General features: G+C 50.1%; 1 protein-coding gene across 1 annotated transcript in view; it reads left to right on the top strand.

Annotated features, from left to right (window-relative positions):
• The window catches only part of SPSB4 (splA/ryanodine receptor domain and SOCS box containing 4), a gene marked incomplete at both ends in the record, with an annotated part of 61,819 nt that extends 39,595 nt beyond the window's left edge, over positions 1 to 22,224 (top strand). Inside the window, one exon of the mRNA XM_082839361.1 lies at positions 22,097 to 22,224. Coding sequence (XP_082695487.1) covers positions 22,097 to 22,224 — 128 coding nt within the window. The remainder of the gene's footprint in view (positions 1 to 22,096) is intronic.
• Between the last annotated feature and the right edge of the window lie 1,658 nt (positions 22,225 to 23,882).

Raw genomic sequence — 23,882 nt, 5'->3', positions numbered from 1 at the left:
ACATGCCGCGGAGCGGCTGGGCCCGTGAGCCATGGCCGCTGAGCCTGCACGTCTGGAGCCTGTGCTCCGCAATGGGAGAGGCCACAGCAGTGAGACGCCCGCGTACCGCAAACAAAACAAAACAAAACAAAATGATGACTTCCATTCTTAGGTTTCGGGGTTTACACATGGGCGTGTGCCTTGCATGTGAATATCTTCCTGTAACTACTGGGGCTTCCTTGCATCCCCTCCTCTTGTCTCTGCTGTTCACTGAGAGATATTACTTATTTATCTAGAGTGGGCTTCTCTCACTGTTCTGCCCTGCTTGGCAGAGGTTTAAAATTCCAGATAGAGTTCCAAATAGGGAGGGCTTTAGGGACCTGGTCCAAGCCCCCTCCAAGGTATAGATGGGAAGCAGAGAGGGTCAGAGGGACCCTGGTCCAAGCCCCCCAGGCAGTGGATGGGACGAGTGAGGGTCAGGGCCTTGCTGAGTTCCTCCAGCCAGTTAAATTGCAGAGCCAAGACACTCCGCCTGGCAGCCCCTTCTCCAGGGGTGCCTCGTTACCATGGGATTCCTGAGCTGGCAGGCGGGAAGGCAGCCGAGGTGAAGGCCCAGACGACATCTTTGCCATGAATAATCACAAAATCAGTTTTCCCCAGTCAGGCCCCTCACCGTGGCATTGCTGGTACCTCTATGGCAAGTACTTGTTGCTACAGGGCATCCCTTCCTAATTGTATTTTGCTCGGGCCAATGTTACAAATTAACTTTCCCAGCACATTCAGATGAGGCCAAGGGAGGAGGTGGTGTGAGAGCAGAGACTTGATTTTCTGCAGATAGACTACAAGGGGATCATCGGAAATGAATGCTCTGCGTGTGTGCGTGAGTCCTCAGAGACCCAGAGTGTCGTGCTGAGTGGCACTCTGTGCCAGGTCCCAATACACCCTAGAATCAGACCTGGGCCCTGCTGAGAAAGGCATTTCAGGAGTGGGCGCAGCATGTGCAAAGGCACGGAGGCTTAAAACACACAGCCAAGTTGAGGAGCACGTGAAGCAGAGAGTAGTAGCGAAGAGACTAGTTCATGGAAAGAGACCCCACTGGTCTAGTTTGTCATTTATTCCTTCATTAAAACCTGGGCCTTCTGAAGTCCCGTAGTTTTTAAATTTAGATTTTATTTACACTAAATGCATTCATAAGGTTTATTTAAAATAACAGTTATAAGTTCCCTGCCTACCCGTTTCCAGCCACCCTCCCCAGAAGCAACGAGTGCTGTCAGAGTCTCCTGTTTTCTTCTAAGATACTTTTCGAAAATACACAAACAGCAGTATTCCCCTCCCTGCTGACACGCACCCTTCTTTCTTCTGTTTTTAAAGATTAATTAAATTTTGCTTGCTGCGCACAGGCTTTCTCTAGTTGTGGCGAGCGGGGGCTACTCTTTATTACAGTGCACGGGCTTCTCATTGCGGTGGCTTCTGTCGTTGCGGAGCATGGGCTCTAGGCGTGTGGGCTTCAGTAGTTGTGGCGCACGGGCTCAGTAGTTGTGGTGCACAGGCTTAGTTGCTCCGCAGCATGTGGGATCCTCCCGGACCAGGGCTCGAAACTGTGTCCCCTGCATTGGCAGCTGGATTCTTAACCACTGCACCACCAGGAAGTCCCACAGCCTTCTTTCTCCGCTTCACGGACCTTGGAGGTGACTCAGCACACGATGGGCGTCTTCCTTCTTCTTGACGCCGGTGGGAGTTCCGAGGTAGCGCCCCAGGCTGAGCGTCTAGAGTTTAGAGACCTCTCGTGCCGCCCTCGTGTTGCAGTGGAAAAGACCAGAGACCCAGAGAAAGTGGGGAGCCCCCCCACCCAGGTCTCCCAGCTGTCCAGTGACTGAGATAGGACCGAAACGCTAGTCTTCTGCCCTCACATCGACCCAGGGACAACCAGGCCCACTTCCCTGCCTCGGTGGTCCTCATTTGTCAGACCAGCAGTTGGCAGAGGTGAGGGGTGCGGCTGCCGTTTTGGGTGGTCATTGCAGGCCGTCAGCTGTTGTAGCACCACCTCTTGTGGTGTGGCTCCAGACTTCCATAGTCACCTTCAGACGTGTGCTCTCCCCTCCCCTTCCTCTCTCCTCCTTCTTCCCGCCTTTGCGGCAGCAGCCCTGTGTCCAGCCTCTGCCCCATCCCTAGCCCAGCAGCTGGTCCCTAAGACAACACGGGCCTTCCATCCAGAAGTGGCATCCCAGGTATTTTATTCTGAGCCCCAATTAAGCAGGGCAGGCTGCTGGCTGGCAACGGTGCGGGGAAGTATGTTTTATGGCCTGTGAAAGAGCTCAGGTGCTATTTATAGCTCCTTAATCGGTGTTGCTAAATGGGGTCTTAATGCAAGTCCCCTGGCAACTGCGCATTCTCATCACGGAGAATATCCTCCACGCAGCCTCGCTCCCTGCATCTGGCGCCCCTCTCGGAGGAAGTGGTGCCTCCCCCGTGCTCAGCAGCTGTCAGCAGGCTGCCTGGCCCTCCTAACCTCCTCCTGACGCAAGCGGGCCCTTTGCAGTCCTGCCTTTGGGGATATTTGGTCCACAGCTGTCCCTTCCATCAGGAACCTGAAGTCCTTGGGCAGCTGTTTGTCTCGGGGCTGACATTCTGTCCCCAACCTCCCTCCACCTCCACCCAGCCTCTCCGTCAATGCCAGGGTGGGATGAGGGATGCATATGACTCAATACATTGGTAAATCCTTTCCATGAATACCTCATGGGTTAACAGTAGTTTCAGTTATTTAAACAGAGCAAGGTAACTCTTACCGCCTTCCTCCACTCTCCCTCCCCCACCCTTCTTTACAGCTGGGGAATTCAGGCTGAGCATGGGAAAGGGAATCAACTAATGTCATTGGTCAGGCACTCTCCTGGAACTTTACATGTGCCACTTAATTCAGTCTTCACCCCAGTTACTGTATAGAGAAGGAGCCTGTATCAGTCAGGATGGGCCAGGTCTTGCTGCAGTAATAGACAAGCCCCAAGTCACGCTGACTTCAAACCACCAAGATTTGTCTTTGCCCTTGGTACATGCTCATCACTAGTCCCCTGGAGGCTTTATTCTGCAAGGTCTGTGTCCTCACTTCAGGTCCGGGCTCACTGGAAGCAGATCCTAATGGTCACTAATGGAAAAGAGAAGGCAGCAATGCCCTGACCGGCTAGCTGCTAAAGCTTCCAGGCGGAAGTGACACACAGCACTTCCACTCATTGGCCAAGGCAAGCCTTATGGCGGCACCTAACTTCGGTGAGTAGGAAAGGGCAAGGTGATTTGGTGCCCGGAGGGTGAGAGCTGGAATATTTGAGAATAGTCCTAACAACCTCTACGGAAGCCGAGGATCCCAGGGTGAAGCCAGATCCCACAGCCCCGAAGTGGCCGAGCAGGGATTCGAACCCTCTGTTGCTTCTCCCAGATATCTGTGCTTTTTTCCCATGTTTAGACATGGACTCTCAAGGCAGACTTCCGGCTTGAATCCTACCTCCAGGACCCACCTGTTGCGTTACCCTCACTAGGCAAGCCAGTCCACCTCTTAGAGCCTCGTTTCTTCGTCAGATGAAGATGTTAGCACAAGACTACGTTCTGAAAATCAAAACTTCTTTCCTAAGTTTGGGGCAAACTCCTTTGACAGCCAGGTCAACCTGAACTGGTGTGAGGCTGTTTTGAGTCGTTTCTTATTGCACTCAGTGTGAATATTCATAGGTTTCACTATAGAAATATCAACGTGTGTGATTGCAGACGCTGCCCCAGACCCCTGGGATGTTAGGCGACACGTGGCATATGCAACCTAATTACTCAACTCTGGAACTCTGAATTCCCAAACAGTCTGCCCCAGGGTTTTGGATAAGGGACCACAGATCTGTCTCACCTCCCTCAAGGGGTTGTAGTGAGGATGAAGGGAGATGATGTGTCAGAAGTTCTGAGCACGTGGGCTTCCCTGGTGGCGCAGTGGTTAAGAATCCGCCCGCCAATGCAGGGGACACGGGTTCGAGCCCTGGTCTGGGAAGAGCCCACGTGCCGCGGAGCAACTAAGCCCGTGCGCCACAACTACTGAGCCTGCAGTCTAGCGCCCTCGAGCCACAACTACTGAGCCCACGTGCCACAACTACTGAAGCCCGCACGCCTAGAGCCCATGCTCCACAACAAGAAGAGCCACCGCAGTGAGAAGCCCGTGCACTGCAACTAGAGAAAAGCAACGAAGCAGCAACAAAGACCCAACGCAGCCAGAAACAGTAAATAAATAAAATAAAATCATAAAATAAATAAATATATTTAAAAAAAAAAAGAAGTTCTGAGCACAGGCCCAGCACACAGTAAGTGCACAGACATTGGTGGTGATTCTGGGTCCCTAGGTTGGACGGATGAGGCAGGAAAGAGGCCCCACAAGAGCTGAAACAAATGCAGGAAAACAGTGGGGCTGCTCCAGTTGGCACATGGTTGAAATCAGCGCATCTCCCTCATTCCTGAGTACTGTATCCTAGTCAACAGAGGTTCTTTAGGACCTCATAAATCCTTGAATGTGTTTTGGAATGGTTCACTCTGACAGCAAATAGGATGTTCATGCAGGTCCTTGGAAAAGACAACATGCTTTGTAGATCTAAGGTGTTGTTCTCACACATTAGATTTAAAAGCAAAAAACTGTGCCCTTGCCTGCCATTGGTCAAGAGTCCGAGATGTTGTCTTCTCACTCACTTCTCAGTATCTCACTCAGAATCGTGGAATTTGCCAGATGGTTCCAAAACCCTCTTCCTCCGAAGTCCCCAAGGCCCCACCGTGGGAAACTGGGACCCCATCCTTCCAGCAGCTTCCCTTCTATCTGCTAAATAGACTGGGGTTGTACATAAAATTTCATCTGGCAAAGGGGCTCTCCTGCTTTGGCAAAGAGACCTGCCCTTCCTCGTCACACAGGCTGAGAACTGTTGCCATGTGTGCCCCTTAGACCTGGGTTAAGACTGCCTGGGTTGGAATCCCAGATCACTAGCTGTGTAACCTTGGCCAATTATGACCACCCCCCCACCCCGTGACTCAGTTTCCTCATCTGTAAAGAAAGATGTTGATGGTTGTGGGGATTAAATAAGTTAATTTATGGAAGTTCTTAAAACAGTGCCTGGTGCAGTAAACTCACTAGAAATGCTAACTGTCATTATTATTATTAATCAATATATATGTTATTACTATCACAATGAATTTGTGGCAGAGCGAGACCTGTGTCTTCTGTCTCTCACTTCACGAGTCTTATCCAACTAAAGTCAAGTATTTGAAAATAAGAAATGGTGAGTGTATGGACAGATTGCAGGTGGGAATGTACAATGATGCAGCTGCTGTGGAAAACAGTCTGGCAGGTTCCTCAAAAAATTAAACATGGAATCGACATGACCCAGCAATTCCACTCCTAAGTGTATACCCGAGAGAAATGAAAACAGGTTCTCAAACAGATACTTATACACTAATATTCGTAGAAGCACTAATCACAATAGCCAAAAGGGGAATATACCCCAAAATGTCCCTTGGTGGCTGAAAGGATAAACAAAATGGGGTATATCGATACAATGGAGTATTACTTAGCCATTAAAAGAAACGAAATTCTGATACATGCTACAGCACAGATGAACCTCGAAGACATGCTGAGTGAAGAAGGCCAGATGCAAAGGTCATGTATTGTATGACCCCATTTATATGGCATATCCGGAATAGATCAGTTCCTAGAGATAGAAAGCAGATTAGCCGTTGCTGAAGGAATGGGGAGGAACTGCTGAATGGATACAGGGTTTCCTTTGTGGGTGATGAGAATGGTTTGGAGCTTGACAGAGGTGATGGTTGCCCAACACTGTGAATGTGCCAGGTGCCACTGAATCACGCATTTTAAAACAGTCCCTTTTATGTTATGCAAACTTCACCCCAATTAGAAAATAAAATTCCGTGCAAGGAAGTTGTCACCAGACTTCAATCAACAGGGCAACTATGTGCATGCAGGAATATGCGAGGGGTGAACTTAGTCACTCTGAGCATGGCACGGGGGGAAGCACCCTTCACCTCCAAGGCCCCTCAGGAAGATGTGTGCTTCTCAAATTGCGGGTGTCTGCCTTTTGTGATTCCCCAGCACCTGGCCTGGCACACAGCGGATCCTCAGGAAATATGGGACTCCTGGTGGTAAAAACATAGCGAATACACATTGGGTCTGCCCGCCCCTCACCCTCTATGTAGTATTGTGCCAGCAGCCCAGCCTCGATGCTTGACTTCCTCACTGCGAAATAACACGGGTCTGGTGCTGTGTCTACACTCACTGTGCTGGCCCGGTGAGATGATGCATCTCAGCCCCCTGTGGCCGGGCCAGTCTTGGCCCAGAGGCAGGGTTCAGCAGAGAGCAGCTGCTACTTGCCTTAGGTTAGTAGTATTGTTATTTCAATTGGGAAATAAGCCTTTTATTTCTGCAGCTTTATTGAGATACAGTTGACATATAACCTTGTGTAAGTTTAAGGGACAAAACGTGTTGATCTGATACACTTATATATCACAAAATGATTGCCACCGTAGTGTCAGCCGACACCTCTGTCATCTCACATAATCACCATTTCTTATTTGTGGTGGGAACATTTAAGATCTACTCTCCCAGCCACTTGCAAGTATATAATACAGTATTAGTCGGTTATTATTACTGTTATCCAAGGTCAAGGGGATTCTCAAGCTGCGTTCCTTTAGGAAACTGGTTTTGCCACATCCTGAACTAAGGGATCTTTCTGCATTTTCTTAACTCCCACAATCAAAAAAGTTGATTTTTGTCTGTCATTTTTCTCTGCTAATATGTTTTTGTCCATAAACCTCTACCATCCGCCACCCCTTGTCCAGAGTAAAATAAGAAATAAGAAGACACCTGATTTTCTGGGAAGATAGATGTTATAGGCATCTTACACCAAATACAGAAATGTTCTGGGTGTTGAGAGGTGTCTTGTGAGGAACAGACTCTGGAGCCCACGGCGGTGCCATTTCTCGGAAGCCCCTCTCTGTGCCCGAGCCTGCTTGTCTCTAAAGTGAGGGCACACGGGGCCTGCGCAGAGGCGCTGTGAGGTCTGACCAGCTGCCCAAGGGCAGTGCTCACACAGCACCCGCCCGGGCGAACTCCGCATTTGCCGCAGAGGCGGTTGTGCCACTACCATCCCCCCGTGGGGAGCTCTGTGGTGCCCTCTCCTCCAGTGTTCTCACCCCTGCACACTCACGGAGAGCTGGTGGCGGGAAGGAGTGGGTGTGTCTGGTGACCGGCCGAGTGACATTTGCTCAATCTGGACTCTCGGGATCCACGCAGAGACCAAAGGGAGAAAATGGGTTTTCGTGAAGCTCTGGTTTTCACACGCAGCTGTGGATATTATGGCTGTGGAAGGACGGGGGGCAAACTCGTGGATCCCCTGGAGTTTGTGCCTCTGTGGTTGGATCAGACCTTCTGGCAGTTCATGGGGGATGGGCTGCCCCCCGTGTGGGGTGGGCAGGTTCCGACTTCCCAGCAAGGTGGTAGATAAGCTTCACTCTGAGTAGAGGTGACACTGTCAGCCCAGGGCTGTGTCTGGGCCTAGAAATGTCAATATTTCGTTTGGCCATGCCAAATTAAAGTAACTCAGAAACGTCACATAAAAAAATCTGAATTCCTGGCTTTTGTGGAAAGGGCAGGGAATCTGGTAACAGGGGCCCACATTCCTGCGTGGAGCTGAGGCCAGAGCTGAGTGATGACCCCTGGCGTGTGTCTCCGGCGTCCGTGGACCCCACCACTCTCCCCCTGCCCGCTGCTTTCGTCTGCTCCGCACTGGTCACTTAGGGTACCTGCCTGGCCCCTAGGCACTGGAGTTTGCAGCCTCTGGTCAAAAACCCAACCATACTTGGGATACTAGAAGTGGTTTCATTCGTGCACTGATCATGAACTGTTTGAAAAGTTATTTTAAAACAAGAAATCATTTGCCTTGAGACTAGAAGTGGAAATAGAGCAGTCATTGCTAAATATACTAACGATTATCCTTTATCAGGGCTCTTGACACACTGAAAATATTTATCTGCAGACCTCATCATTGACCACTTCTTAGTAGACACAGTTTTCCTCTTCCAGAGCTGTCCCGTAAACACGGGTTCCTCCTGAGTCTAACTGGATCTTGTAACTAAGGGAGGCGGGGAGCCAGGGTGAGAAAACTCAGCAGACTCCAACCAAGAATTCAGTTTACTCATCAGTTTTCCTTAGCTTAAGAAAAACAAGCTTCTGCCACCCTCCTCTGGGCCTGTTTCTGGGCTCACACTGGGAAAGGTCAAATAAACACAATAAATCCATTAGAAGGCCTTCATATTAAACCCCTGGGGCCGGTGCTATTTAGCAAGAGGCTAAAGTGATGCCGTTTCCCAAGTGGAAGTTGGCCTGACCTTGGCGATTTGCTAGAAAACAAGAGTCAACTGTGCCAGTTGGCCTTAGTGGTTGCAAGGAACACAGCCCCGGGCTGCTTCGGGAAGGGATGGGTGATTCTGGTCGTCTCCAGCCCTGGAGAGGAGAAGACCCCTTCGCGTGGTCTGCACCTGCTTCCTTCTCCTCTCCTCTCCTGAAGATTTGGTCTTCAGGCCAAATCCCAGACAGAACCAGGTGGATTGAACAACCCGTTAGTAACTATCCCCATAGGCAGGGTCCTTCCTCGAGGCCACCTCACGGCTTACCTGCCAGCCAGGGCTGGGCTTTGTTGGCTCAGGGGCCCCCCTCCAGTCCATTCAGGGGCCTCTAGTGCACAGACAGTGATCTAGCACTACCACATGGAGTTGGGGTCCGGGGCATGCGGGCACCTGTCACTGAGTGACAGAATCAGTAGGGCTGCATTTCCTTTGCAGGGACTGTCACCCTACCTTCCCAGGAGAGTTCGGCAACAGAATACACCCCAAACCACACTGCCTGAATTCCAGTCCCATTTTTCACTACTTAACTGTGACTTTCGGTGAGTCACTCTGTGCCTTGGTTTCCTCAGTCTATACATGGGCTTTCATGATAGTAAGTACCTCATCGGGTCATAGTGAAGTATTAAGTACAGTAAGACATAAACTGCTTAGAACATCTCACGACACGGGAAGTGCTAGTAAGTCCTTGCCATGACTGTTCACGTCATTATCATCATCATCGCCAGCAAGCCAGCCAAAGAGCCCAGAACACCAAGATGGGCTTTGAAAACCTACCAGCACTCATGAGTGTCCTCGTGCTTCTGCTTCTGGTGAAAGATTGGAAGGAACATCCCCCAGAGTAGAAGAGGCTGAGGGATAGGGCTGGATCAGGGTCCCACAGGGCTGGGGTTGGACCCCAGCTCCTGGCCTGCTCAGACCTCTGGTGGGAATTATCTGTGGTTGTCGACATGCAGCATCCCACACAGGGCGTCAGGTCCTCAGCTCACCACACCAGCTGCCTCTTTTTTTTTGCACTTTGTCCTAAAGGACTAGCTGCTCTGAAAACAAAATAGCTGTCATTTGACGATGGCCCACGTGTGCCAGGGCCTACGCCGGGTACCTATCCTCCGGCCCCGTCTCGTCCTGCCCCAGCTCCCGGTGAGACGGGGCTTGGCCCCCTGCTACAGAGGAAGCAGCTGCCCTGTGAGACCAGAACTGGCTCTATGCCTTCTCACCCCAGGCCTGTGCTTCTGCTTCCCAGTGACGCCTTCCCCGCGGCTATGCTAAGTTCTCAACAGACAAGAGCGTTACTACCCATTAACTAGAATTTAACTGTAATTCATCTTCTAGCCAAGCTCTCATTTGAGCCAGATTAAGGCCAACTCATGACTCTTCTCATTCGCTTTTGCCCTTTCTCTTTTTTTCTTTTTAACTGATACACAGAATTGGATTAAACAGAATCGTTGGTTGTAATACACTGTCATCATTGGTCCCGTGCATAGCCCTCTTTTATTCTGCTTTGCTGATTCCTATATTTATTTCTTCCTAATTTAATGCCACCATGAATCCGTCGTCCAACCCAAGGACTCGAAAATTGACAACCGGGCGCTTCTGTGCCTCCATGGTCTAGCCTTGCCAGCCCCCATCCCCTCTTCCTCAAGGCAACCACTCCTCTGAATTCTGTGCTTCCTGTTCCTTGCAGACTTTTTAGACACCTATAGTATGTGTCTAAACAACGCCTTGCTTAATTTAGTTCTCGAACTTTCGAGTTTGCCTCTTCCTTTCCCAATACCACACTGTGTTCATTCCCATGGCTTTAAGTAAGTCCTGCTCTCCAGCTGGCAAGTTCTGCTATCCCCACGCTCTTTTTCTTCTTTAGAAGGGGACACACCATGAGGAATGGGGGTCCCATCCCTGAGGGCCCCAACCTTGCCCTGGATGGGATGAGTACCAACTGTCTCTGAAGGATGCTACTCCCCTTCCTGGTCTCCCTATCTTGGACGTGCTTCTTTCAGTGTCTGTAGGGACAACCAGGTTGTTCCCATGGCTGCAGCAGCAGAGATAACTTCTAGGGGTGTTGGGATGGTCCGTGGTGCAGGGTACACGCCAGCCAGGCACTCCCCCACTGAGGCTGTCCTCGGCCAGGGCCAGGGTGTCCAGCCATTGTGGAGCTCCCTGGAGCGGGCTCCAAATTGAAAACAGTCAGATTTTCTGGGAAGTTTTTCAGCTGAGTTAGGAGCATCCCTCCAGCAGACCCGCGGAGCCGGCACAGTGTGTTGCTAATTCTGTCAGCCTGCAGGAACCTTCTGGAGGGTTCTTTAGCTGACTTAGGGCAGTAGGAAAGGGCTACTTTTAACATTCATTCCCTGCACCAGAAGAGCTGGGCCATAGTTTGCTTTGTAGAGGTGAAGGCTCACTGCAGCTGTCTCCCCTCCCCCAGATGCCCTCCCACTGGCCCAGCACCCACGATGTCCAAAGCAGAGCCACGGGGCTGGGCAGCGAGGACAAGAGCCAGTCCCTGCCTGTGGGAGCCCACAGTCTGCACTGACTTTTTTTTTTTTTTGACAGACTAGACTTTCTCCAACAATTGATTATTGTTTCCTCAAAGTGTCTTCTGGGAAAACTGTGAACTTTTCCCAATGTTACACAAAAGAGATTTCTTTGAATGCATCTTAGAGATACGCCTTCAGAGCCAACAGACATCCTTCTCAGCCCTCAGCAGAGATAACTCTTATTCATCCTCTAAAACTTCTCTTAGCTGCAGTCTCCTCCAGGAAGCCGTCCTGGACACCCCCTGGCTGGGTGAGGTGCCCCTCTTCCTGGCTCCCTCAGCTCCCCCTACAGTTCCTTCTCTTAAGCACAGACCCCTCTGTGCTTTTCTCAGTCTCCCTGTCCTGTCTGTAGCCCCGTGAGCCTCTGTGGGCCAGGCTGTCTGCTCAGGACCTGCAAAGCACATTTGTAAGTAGAAGTCTGATGAATACACGCGTGTGGGATGAGCATCACAAGTTAGACAAGACTTTATCCTCAGAGTCCCCAAAATGACATTAGAACTCTGATACCCCTCCAAACCCTTCTTGAGAAGCCTTTAATCAAAACAGTGATGTTCTTCATGCCTTGATTTGTCCATCCGCAGAGTGCACCAGTCATCTTACATGGTTCATGTTTGCTGCTGAAACAGACTGGCCTTGGCCTTGTACTAGGGTGGAGGCTGAGCTCGGAGTCCTATCCAGCACAGCTCCCTACACCCCAGCCAGGCTCTCAGAGGCTGGGCAGGTGATGGGACCCTCTTCCCTCTCCCCACTCCTTCCCAACCCAAGCACACAGAGGTTCCTCCAGGCTGCATCTGCTTGGAGGTTGAGAAGGCCCCACAGGGGCCAAGGCCACAAACCACCCCAGGAGGGGAGTCCCCAGTGCCCACCTGGAGCCATTCATTCAGCCTCAGAGCTGGGAGAGGGCAACAGGTAACACCCCCCTGGCTTCAGCAGGGCCAGGTATGGCTGCAAGGTGGGCGGACAGGCAGCTCCAGCCCTGCCGAGATCTCGGCCAGCGGGGCAGAGAGTACTGGTGGCTGGAAGGCCCTCGGACAGGGGATTCAGGTCACCGGATCCCTCGTTCTTTTGACAATGCTGTGGCTAAAATGAGCCTCACCTGGTAAAGCTGAGGGCAGCCTTTGAGCAGCCAGCCTTGCTTTTGATATAATAGCAGATTGTAACCAGCTAGCCCCCTGGACCTGGCTCAGCACCACCTCCCCCAGGAAGCCTGCCTGGCTTGTGCCAGCAGCTTGGGAGCCACGGCCCTGGGTTACCAAGGCTCATCATCGAACATGTATTTCACAGGCATCCCTGGCCTTGCCATTCACTTTTTCTTCTGTGTTGAAACCTGATTTGATTGGGTGCAGTCAGAGTCCTTCCACTGCCAGGATTAAATGTGACTTCTGTTCTGTCAAGTGTCAGCTGGTAGAAAGGACCCCCAGCCTCCTTGCCAAGCCACTGGCCGCACTGGTAGAGGCTGAGGCCCCAAGGAGGTTGGGGAGGCCGCTCTGCCAGATGGTGGCCGAGGCCGGCCAGAGCCCAGGGCTGCCAGCTGCTGCTGAAACAGACTGGCCTTGACCTTGTACTAGGGTGAGGCCGGGTTGGGGAGAAGAAGCTCTGAAGTGGCACTGAACACAGATGACCTGAATGCCAGAGGCTTCTTGTCCCCAGTTCATTGTCCAGCCCCCAACCTGGTGTCCCCACAGCTACTCACCAGCCCACCCCCCACCGTCCTGCCTGCCTTGCCCCCGAATGCTTTGTCCCTGAGAATAGCGAACTGGTCAGCTGGGTGAGGAGGGAGGTGAAGAAAGGCAATGCTGATGGGCTGAGCAAAAGAGAGCAGGAAGTAATGGTCAAAGTGGGGGTGGCTGATTCAGCATCCCTGGGGTCCTGGAAGGGGCACTTAGGAGCGATGCTGCAGTCCGTGCTGTGACCCAGGATGTGGGTAGCTGGGTGAATGGGCGTGACCTCCAGCCCCAGGACACTGCGCGATGAGAGGGTCGTGCCTGTGGAGGATTCTGTCACCGGGGAGGTGGCAGTTGTGGTTGAGAAGGGACCGGGGAGGCCAAGCCAGAGCCCTGACAAGGACCAGAAGAGGACCCAGCCAAGTGGTGTGAGCCACGGAGGAGCTGGGACTTCTCATAGCAGATGGAGGCTGCGGAGCTTTGTATGTGGCAAAGGAGCGAGGGGTCCTGCCCACCTCCTGGCCCTGAGACACCAACAACGCCCAGGGAAGCCTGAAGGGCAGTGGTGTCCTGGGAGAGGAAGCTGGGTTCAGTTAAGGCGGGAGGTGGAGGGAGTTCTCAGAAAAGAAGTTGGGTTGCAGTTTTCTGTGTGGAGTGGCACTGCCAGAGGGCACAATGGGAGCTCTGAGGGTGGGGAAGCCAAGGGCTGGGGTCAGAGGTCAGGAGGCACAGAGCTTTGTGGGTGTGGCACTTTAGAGACACGACGGCCACTGGAAGGAGGCTCTTCCAAGCATCACCATCTAATGGACCTTCGTATCACTCATTCTACCTTCCTTTGCTTCTGTGTTCCATTTACTCCCCCCTTTTCCTGGAAGCTTGTGCCATCCTGTTTCTTGGATTCCTTTTTCATTTTGCTGGAATAACTCCTTAAGTAACTTTCAGGCTGGGTGGGTAGAGGCTCTTCTTTTAGACCCACTGAACACATCTAAAAATGCAGCTGCTGTTCACTCCACAGCCACGTAGCTCCCCTTTTCCTGGGAGCAGCGCAGAGTCTTTAGGTGAGAATACCTTGCTGTCTAGTACTGTGTCGGGGAGCTGGTGGACAGGCCAGACCCTCCGGCACTTCCGTCTGTGCCCATGATGCTTGCTGGAACCAAGTTCATCTGAAGATGCTGCTTTTGTCCCAGCTGTAGTCATACCCTTTTTGTTGTGGCAACAGTAAAGCTTGCTAACAGAAACCTCCAGATTCCAGGGGCTTTCTAGATGTGAGCTGAGGTCTCTGTTGGCCATGATAGGGCCAATTGGTAGAGGTATGGCGTAGTTTAGAAGTGAGCAGGTAATGACACATTTGCCCATTTGTGTGGTTAGCTAAGTGGGTTGACACTTGACCGGTGCAGACCCAGAAGGTGGGGGAGCCATGTCATTGGGGAGGAGGTGACTCTTGATTTGGGTCCTGAAAGAGGAGACAGGCTTCTGACAGGCAGTACAGGGGAGGATGTTCTAGCTGAAGCAATAGCATGAGGGGAGGCCCAGAGGCGTGCAGACAATACTCTGAGTCTTTGGACACCAAAACCATGGTCTGCAGAAAGTGATTAGCACAGTGTCTGACACGTAGAGTGTGTGTGCTTGCCCACATGCATGTCTTCTCCTTTTTTTCCCCCAAAAACCATGTCTACTTAAGTTCAGATTTCAGGGCTGTCACTGAAAGCTTCCCCTATCTGCTGACCATTGTCTAAACTGTTCCAAAAGAATTTCACCTCTTGACCTTAAAAATGTTGATCTTTTTTTTTCAAAATATAAATGCAGGAATGGGGGTAGGGTGATGACTCGTGTCTTGGCATCTCCTCACCATCAGCAGAGGAGACTTAAAGGGACCCAGAGAAGAAGCTTAAGGCACAAAGTGCCTAGCTCTCCACTGTTTCATCATAGACATAGACCATCAAAACCAGATGAGCTAACACCCCCATTTTATTGACAGCAAAACAGAGTCCCTGGGCAGTTCTGTGGCTTACTGAGGGTCATGTAGGGGGTGAGTGGTGGAGAACTATGGAAAATTCAGCTTCCTGGAGAACTTTGGAAATGATTGCCTTGTGATATTTTTAGCACAGAACAAGACATCCAGCCCTAGCTCCAGTAAGTCTTCATCAAGAGCAGAGCACTGTTGTCAATTAGGATGATGTACTGGGACATTTTTAGGACCACAATAAGCAAAGTATTACTATTTTTTAAAGGTACTTCTGGGGCTGATGGCCTGGAATAAGACATACTGTAGAGAGAACGCCTTTGGAACAAGGAGCGTGTTGTGTCATACCGTTGTCACAAGGCATGGATGGAGGTGTTGATGCCCCCATTTTACAGATGAGAAAAATGTGGCTCTGTGAAGGTGAGCCAGCTGTCTGGCCCACTGGTGGTGGGAGCAGAAGCTGGATAGTTTTCTTTTAATAAATGTTTACTGCATTCCTTTTTCTTTTGGCCTTGCCACGTGGCATGCGGGATCTTAGTTCCCCAACCAGGAATCAAACCCGGCCCCCCTGCAGTGGAAGCATGGAGTCTTAACCACTGGACCACCAGGGAATTCCCTGGGAGCAGAAGCTGGGATTCCAAACTAGTCCCTTCCCCCCACTTTGCCTGTTGGGACAGGTGGGAAGGTGCCTGGCTTGTGTCATATCCACACCCACCCACCAGGGAGCCAGGGCCCTCCTAACTCAGTCAGTGACTGATTTTTTTTTTAATGTAAACTTGTTTTTGAAGTATAACATATATGCTGAAAGTGTACAAATCTCAGGTGATTAAGCCTGATGATTTTTACAAACTGACCACACTGGTATTGCCAGAGCTCAAATCAAGGAGCAGAACGATACCCACCCCCCAATCACTGCTCCCCACTAATGTCACCACTACCCTAACTTCACCACCCTGCTCTTGAACTCTATACAGATGAGGTTACACAAAATGTACTTCTTTCACTCAAAATTATGTTTGAGTGATTCATCCATGTTTTTTTTTTTTGCATGTAATTGTGGTTCCTTCATTCTCACGGCTGATTAGTGTTCCACTATCAGAAGAGACACAGTTTGTGTGTGCATTCCACTGATGGCGGAGAGTTGAATTCTTGTTTCCAGTTTAGCACTTCTCTAAGCATCCATGTACGTGCATTTTGGTGAGCATGTGTACACCAGGGGGAGACTGTGCGCCCTAGGTTCAGTCTTAGTAGATGCTCCCAGTTTTCCAAAATGGTTGTGCCGGTTTCCACGCCCACCCGAAGCCATATGAGAGTTCCAGTTGCTCCACATCCTCACCAGCACTTGCTACTGTCTTATTTTCATTTTAGCCATTCTTGTTGGCATATAGCAGAGTCACGTTATGGTGTTAATTTGCATTTTTCTGATGGTTCTTGAAATTGAGCACTTTTTCGTATATTTATTGGTTATTTGGATATTCACTCTTGCAACAATGATTCCTTTTTAAGTTTATCTTTGTCGGAAAATATTTCTAAGAATGGCTTCCAGGCTGAAAGATGCTGTGTTTCTCTTCCCACCTGGGTGATCATTTCTAAACCTTAACACTTGGCAGTTCTAAAGCCAAAGGGAGTTAGAAAGAGGAGTTGGGGGATGGCCCAGGCCACACGGGGCATCCTTGGAGCTCTGGAAGTTACTTTCTCTGTGCACTTTGGGGTTACTGTGAAGTCGTCAGTTAAAGTTCCCTCAGAAATTAGGAGAGGTTTTTTTTTTAAACAATTGCAAGGTCTTTTTTTTAAAATTATTGATTTATTTGCTTATTTTTGGCTGCATTGGGTCTTCGTTGTGGTGCATGGGCTTCTCATGGTGGCGGCTTCTCTTGTTGCACCGGCTCTAGGCACGCGGGCTTCAGTAGTTGTGGCACGTGGGCTCAGTAGTTGTGTCTCGTGGGCTCTAGAGTGCAGGCTCAGTAGTTGTGGCACACGGGCTTAGTTGCACCACGGCATGTGGGATCTTCCCAGACCAGGGATCATACCCGTGTCTCCTGCATTGGCAGGCGGGTTCTTAACCACTGTGCCACCAGGGAAACCCCGGGAGAGATGGTTTATATTTCACATTTAGAGCTAAAGGTGTGCTCTGAACTCCGGCCCCTCCCCCCTCCCTCACTTCCTTTGGAGTTTGGGCTCTGGAGTGATTTCAGTGACTGCAGAGGAATGAATAGAAACATAGCTCTTTCCTTCTCTTCAGCACCTAACTGGGCAGGGAACACACAGGGAATGGAGTTTGCTGACCAGGCTTAGCATTTTGGACATTGAGGACCTAGTATGTGCCTAGAGCTTTAAAGTGATTACAGAAGTTCTTAAGCCCTGGCAATGATTCTCAAACATTAACAGCTCAAAATTTTCCCGATGCAGAATGCGAACCCATCTCCCGACATTCAGAGAAGGAACTGCTGGCCTTCTAGCAGACCCCACCTCATTAACATCCCTACCCAAGCTCGTCCTCACAAAGGGTGACCAAACAAATGCCTGGATGGGGACGAGATAGCTAGAAGTGCTGAATGTCGGACACCTACTACGTGCTGGTGACTGTGCCAAGTGCTTTCTACTCTCTAACTCGTTTAACCCTCACCACAAGCCTCCTGTCAATTAAGACCTGCCCTGTTCTCAGAGGTTTTACAGGAGAGTGGGAACTGAAGACAGCAACCTTGTCAGGTAAGAGCAATTTATTTCAATAGCTTGAAACAGCTGTAGAAGACACGCCCCCAAAGAAGCGAGTCAATTCGTTCATTTAACAAATGGTTTCTGGGCCATCCCCCTGTGACAGGCCCAGGCTGGAGATCGTTGGTCCATTTTACAAGTGAAGAAACAAGCGCTCAGAGTACCTTCACAGAGGCACAGACTTGCAGTTGGCAGAGCTGGAAGTCAGGGGCTCCAGATTTCTGCAGATCCCTGGGATGTGCCAGAGGAGAGGGGTCTGATGGCCGTGAAGAAAGGGAAAGTGGCTGACCGGGTCCACGTTGAAATGGGTGGGCAGGAGAGCAGAAAAGGCATCTTGGCGGCAGGGCGGCCCATTTAGGTGGGTGCAGAGCTCACGGCAGGAGAGGTGGGCACCGGTGAACTGGAAAGCGGTCGGAGCCAGAGTAAGAGCCTATGGACTGTGTGAACCTGGGAGACAGGTGACCCTCTCCTTCGCGTCATACCTTAAAGCGATCTTCCATTATTGCATGGTGTTTAAGGGAGGCACCGCGAAGCTCCACCTGTAGGCTTTTGGGCTGTGTGACTCTGGACAAGCCCCTTCACCTCTGAGCCTCAGTTTCCTTTTCTCTGAAGTAGGCATCTCTAAATGAGATACAGTATGTCCCCTACATACGAACCTTCAAGTTGCAAACTTTCAAAGATGCGAACATTCATTCGCACGTCCAGTCACGTAAGTTAGTCCACGTGTCTGGCGTACATTGTCACATGCATGCATCCTCTACAAGTGGTTGTGCTTTTGTGTACAGTACCGTATAGAGTACAGTAGTACAGTATCTTTATTTCAAGCCCAGGATGTCCGGAAGCAAGCGTAAAGGCAGTGGTGATGTAGCTGGTACTGCTAAGAAGCGCCAAGCGATAACGATGGAAACAAAAGTGAAAATAACTGAGAGAGCGGAACGAGGCAAAAAGATGGTTAGACGTCGCTCGTTCTTATAACATGAATTGTTCAACCATCGGCACGATTCTAAAGGACAAGTGCAAGATCATGGAGCATGTGAAGTCCGCTGTGCTGATGATGTCGACAGTGATATTGAAGAAGTGTGGGAAAGTGATGGAGGAGATGAAAAACTTCTCAGCGTGCGGATGCAGCAGTAGCCTCAGAGTTGAGTCCCGCTCAGCTTAATGCTGATTCAGGAGAAAGCTAAAAGCTTTTATGAAGACTTGAAGAAGAAACACGGCGAAGAATCAGAGGGTGCATCTTGTAATGCCAGCCTTGGCTGGTTTTATCGGTTCAAGGCTAGAGCCAACCTTCAGAAGGTAAAAGTAAGCGGCAAGGCAGTGAGTGCAGATATGGTAGCTGCCCGGGAATTTCTTGAATTCTCTTCGTCCCAGAGAAAGGACTAAGAGAGACAAGAGGAAGAAGAAGTAACTGAAGAACCAAAGAGATTCACCATGCAGAAAATGGCAGGGGATTTTCTTTATTTCAGGAGGCACTGTTAGTCTCTGAGGCACAGGACCCGAATGTAGAAAGGTACACAGAGGTTGCAGCACCCATTCAGAATGCAATCCAGCGCTACTGTGTCATCTATGACGAGAGAAAAAGAGCTACTAGCCAGACATCACTGGATCGTTCTTTCAAGAGGGTAGGTAGAATTGAATCCAGCGAGGAACCAGAACCTGTGCCATCAGCGTCAGGCATGAGTGAAATTGCAGCTTGCCCTCCGTCTCCAATCGCTGATGATCCTTCAGCTCTACGATCTCCCTCCTCCTCTCCCTCCTCCAGTCAGTAACTCTTCTTGCCTGTTCACTCGGTGCCAGCCCCTGTATGCCAGCTGTTGTACTGTACTACTGTACTTTTCAGGGTACTGTACTGTAAGATTTAAAATGTTTGCTTATTTATTTTTTCTTTTTTACGTATTATTTGTGTGAAAAGTATTATAAACCTATTACAGTACAGTACTATATAGCTGATTGTGCTAGTTGGGTACCTAGGCTAACTTTGTTGGACTTACAATCAAATTGGACTTATGAACACACTCTCGGAACAGAACTTGTTCATATGTAGGGGACTTAACTGTAAACCTAACGTAGCAAAGGGACAGAACAGATGCTCAATAAATGTGGTTAAATATAAGACAGTTTCCAGTTTCCAGCTGCCTGGGTCTAACTCCCAGCTTTGCCATTTACCAGCTGTGTGTCCTTGGGCAAGTGACTTACCCACTCTGTGTTTCTGTTTCTTCCTCCTTAAAATGGGGATAATAATAATAGTTCCTACCCTAAGAGGTAATTTTTTTTTTACTGTATTACCTTTTTATTTTTATATTTTTTACATCTTTATTGGAGGATAATTGCTTTACAGTGTTGTGTTAGTTTCTGCTATACAACAAAGTGAATCAGCTATATATATACATATATCCCCATATCCCCTCCCTCTTGAGCCTCCCTCCCACCCTCCCTATCCCACCCCTCTAGGTTGTCACAAGGCACTGAGCTGATCTCCCTGTGCTATGCGGCTGCTTCCCACTAGCTATCTGTTTTACATTTGGCAGTATATATATGTCAACGTTAATCTCTCACTTTGTCCCAGCTTCCCTTGCCCTCCCCAACCGTGTCCTCAAGTCCGTTCTCTACGTCTGCATCTTTATTCCTGCCCTGCCACTAGGTTCATCAGTACTGTTCTTTTAGATTCCATATATATGCGTTAGCATACGGTACTTGTTTTTCTCTTTCTGACTTACTTCACGCTGTATGACAGACTCTAGGTCCATCCACCCCTAAGAGGTAACTGTGATATGAGTTTGATACATACATTCACATGAGTTGGTACAGATAAAGAGCTTAGCACAGCACCTGGCCACATAATATGTCTTCAATAAACAGTAGCTACAATTATATTTCAACTCTCATGTTGCCTGGTAAATAAGTAGCAATTGATCATTAAATAAGGCTTTTAAAGGTTTTTTTCCTCCCCAACGTCCAGTGGCACAGGCGGCAAGCATTGGTGCTATAGGAGCTAAAAGGAGATCATGGGAACTTGCGGTGAGCAGGTCAAGATGTTAAGGATGGGAAGATTCGGGTGGGGAGGCAGGGAAAGGGGTTCACAGAGGCATAATCTGGGGGACTGTGCAAAGCTTGGATAAGAACCCAGTGGGAGACAGTGAGAGAAGAGCTGGGTGCAGGGGCATTGCTAGGGGAGAGATGGGGACACCTCGAGGGGGGTGTCAGGTGTTGGCCTAGGCATGGTGACCATGTGATCGCAAGACTCGGGGTGAGTAATCTGCTTTCTAGGCCTGGGAAAGAGGGGGTGCCCAGGCCTCCCTAGCTAACTTCAAGGGTTCGTATGAGGATCAAAAGAGGATACGGAGGTGGGAGTGTTTAAAACCACCAACACTCCACGAGGATATGCAGCCTCGCCCCACGTGAAGGAGGGCTGGGTACGCTCTTGTGCGTGGCTTCCAACGCACCAGCCAAGTCTGGGTTTGATTGTAATGACTCTCCTCATTAACTCTGCAACTCCAGTAAATGAAAATTCCTATAAAACACACTCAACAACCTTCCCATTCCTTCCATTCCCTTGTGATATGATTCCTCTCACAACTCTTGTGTTAGTGTTTACCACTTACAGTTTTATTGTACCTTAGCACGTTATAGAATGCTTTTAAAACATCACTTGTTCTGTTGACAAAAAAACAAGTGCTAAGATGCAGCATCAGGCCTCTAGCATGTTCCTGTGGGTTGGGGGAAACTAGGGCTGCAGAAGCCACATGAAACAGCATGTGACCACTACCCTCTTCATTCCAGACCCAGCTGATCAGCACCATTCCTCTCCCTCCAGACCTCCCAGCCTGTCCTGTCTTATGCCTCCATGCTTTTACCTGTTCTCTCTGCCTAGAACACCCCCCCCAACCTCACATCACATAAAACTCCTATTCACCCTTCAAAACCCCTTTCCAGTATACTCTCTTGGAAGCTTTCAAGCAACTCTTCCATATAGGAACTGCTCAGTTTCTGTCCTTGTGCATTTAAGAATTATTGCACATGTTACACTCTGCTACAATTATTCACATATTTATACTTCCAGACCTCGAGCCTTCCTTCACACCCAGGGCTGCCATTGGCCTTGGCTTAGTTATCTCTGTATCCCCTCGGTCCAATTAGAGAGCCTGGAAGAGAATAAGAGCTTCATAAGTATGTCTGCAATAAACCTAACTAAACCTCAGTCCTATGTCCAGAGGTTCCATGGCTTATGAATTCTAATTCATGAATTTTTTCTAGAACTGGACATTTGAAGAAAATGCATTCCTCCACTCACCATCAAAAGAGGCTAGAGGACAAGTTTGAGGGTTCAAGGGCATTTCAAACAGCCCCCGCGACCTCACCTGTTTCTAAGAGGAAGCCCCCTGCAGACCACCCTAGGTCAGCGTCTCTCATTTTATCACGACCTGCAGTGAAAAGTATTTTTTACATGGAGACACACTGAACACTTACGTCAGAGACAGAGCTTTCGTGGAGCAGTATTCACCCCTTGCTGTGGCATTGCTTTCTGTTTCTTCTTTCTTTTCTTTTCTTTCCTTTTCTTTCTTTTTTTTTTTCTTTAATCGCTGGTCACCACCTAATGAATTGATTCCATGTGTCTTTAGTCGGGTTGGTTGCATCCCACAATGTGGAAGACACTGCTCTAAGCCTTCAGCTACTATAACCGGAGAAGGCTTCTCTGAGGAACCTGGGGCCCTGAAGGGCAGCTCAGGAGCAGGCGGGCAGGGGGTGAGCAGGGGCTGGGTAAGGGTGAGAGGTGTAGGGACAGCTCTGGTGAGACTTAACTCTCTTCCCTCTCGTTGTAGCCGAGCCCCTGCCGTTGATGGACCTGTGCCGGAGATGCATCCGCCTGGCCCTGGGCCGCCAGCGCCTACAGGACATCGGCTCCCTACCCCTGCCTCAATCTCTCAAAAACTATCTGCAGTACCAGTGAGCCGGGGATGGAGGGGCAGCGGAGGGCACCCACAGACCCAGGCCTGTCACTTCACGGTCACACTGTACATCAGGAAGAAGTCTCCCTCTTCACCCTGGTTCCCCAGGACATTCACTTCTTTGAAAGGCCAGGACATCTTCCCAACTTTGAAAATGAAATGTCTGTTGCCAACAGTATCTGCTGCCTTGAAGCAGCCCTCCCAAGTCAGACACCTCCTTGGAAGCCGGAAAGAGCCCGAAGCCTGCGCTGGGTGGAGATCCTGCCCGCTAAGCAGGACACAGCAGCCAAGCAGCCACCGGCATTGATCCGAGAGCCTGTTTCCTTATTCAAGAGAATGAATAAAACATTTGGGCAGGACACTTTCTGCTGTGTGCCCCGCTGCAGACAGGGCCAGGGGAAAATTGGCCAGCACCGGGAGAACATTGCCTCTAAATAATGCATGGTGAAAGCAGCTTGATGCCCGTGCCCCTCTGGGTCCCCAGCCTTCCCAGGGCAGCAGGATTGTCATGACACTTTAGGACTTCGTGCCCCTTTGAGAGACTGTTACCTAGGGATGCCCAGCTGCAGAATTGGCAAGTGGACGAAGCAGTGTTGAGACACCTCCCAGCTTACCTCTCTGAACGTTGTTCACTTCCCCTCTCACTCGCCGTCCTTCCCCACCCGCACCCCCAGTCTCTGGATGCCCAGGGCACCTCTATTCAGGGAAGCTGCGTCTGACAGATTCACCCCAGGGAACGAGTGTATCCTTTATTATTATTGTTTTAAGTAGCGATGCCTTTTAAAAGAGTGTGGTGAGGGCAGTACTTAGTCCAAAGGTGCTAATGGGGGAATTGGAGGCCTTGTGACACCCACGGGGGGGTGATGTCCACGGGCTGGGGAGCCTTCCTGGGGGGCTGAGGGTCTCCAGGCAACCGTCCATTCAGGATACAGCCTGACTGCCACAAAGCTTTATTTGAGCGAATTATTTTTTCACTTGAGGAGACTTGTACGAGTTTGTTTCTGTTTCACGTGTGTGTGTGTGTGTGTCTGTGTGTGTGTGTGTGTGTCTGTGTGTGTGTGTGTGTGTGTGTGTGTGTGTGTGACGTGCTGTTTATTTATCAGCTTGGGGCCATGGGGGCAGCTTTGTAACTGGAAGGGTGGATGTGAGGCATCTTCTCCACCCGCCCCAGCCTGTCCTCCCCCCGGGAACAATGCTGCTGCCGCCGCTGCCACCACCAGGCATCTCTCGCGTTTCCAACACTCTCTGCCCAGACTGATTTTTAACTGGAAATTGTCACAGCAGCGGGACACCAGCGCCCCAGACGGCACTGCCCCCTGCCACTTTAATGTGAATTCGACGAATGAAGAGCGTTTCTAATAAAGTTTGTCATTCAGTCCTTCAGTTTGTTCGGTGCTCTTTGGGAAGGGACTGGGAGGGTGTCTTCTATCAACCTGGCTGCCAAACCTTCAGAAGGCAGGACTGTGCATCCCTCCCCAGGCACTTCCCGTCTCTTCTGTCCGGTTGTCCCCATGTAATCCCAGACTCTAGTCATTTTTCGAAGGCCTGCCCCGGCAGAGAGAATGGGCCTGGGGCCTGGGGCCTGGGGCCATATAATGCTAGCTTCCATGGTGGAAAAACAGGCCAAATTATTGATGCCAGGGCCGCGATGTCCACAGGG

This window comes from Leucopleurus acutus (assembly GCF_964270905.1).
Source record: "Leucopleurus acutus genome assembly, chromosome: 5".
NCBI lineage: Eukaryota > Metazoa > Chordata > Mammalia > Artiodactyla > Delphinidae > Leucopleurus > Leucopleurus acutus.
Note: the sequence above shows the minus strand (reverse complement) of the source record. Positions and strands in the feature narration are given on the sequence as shown.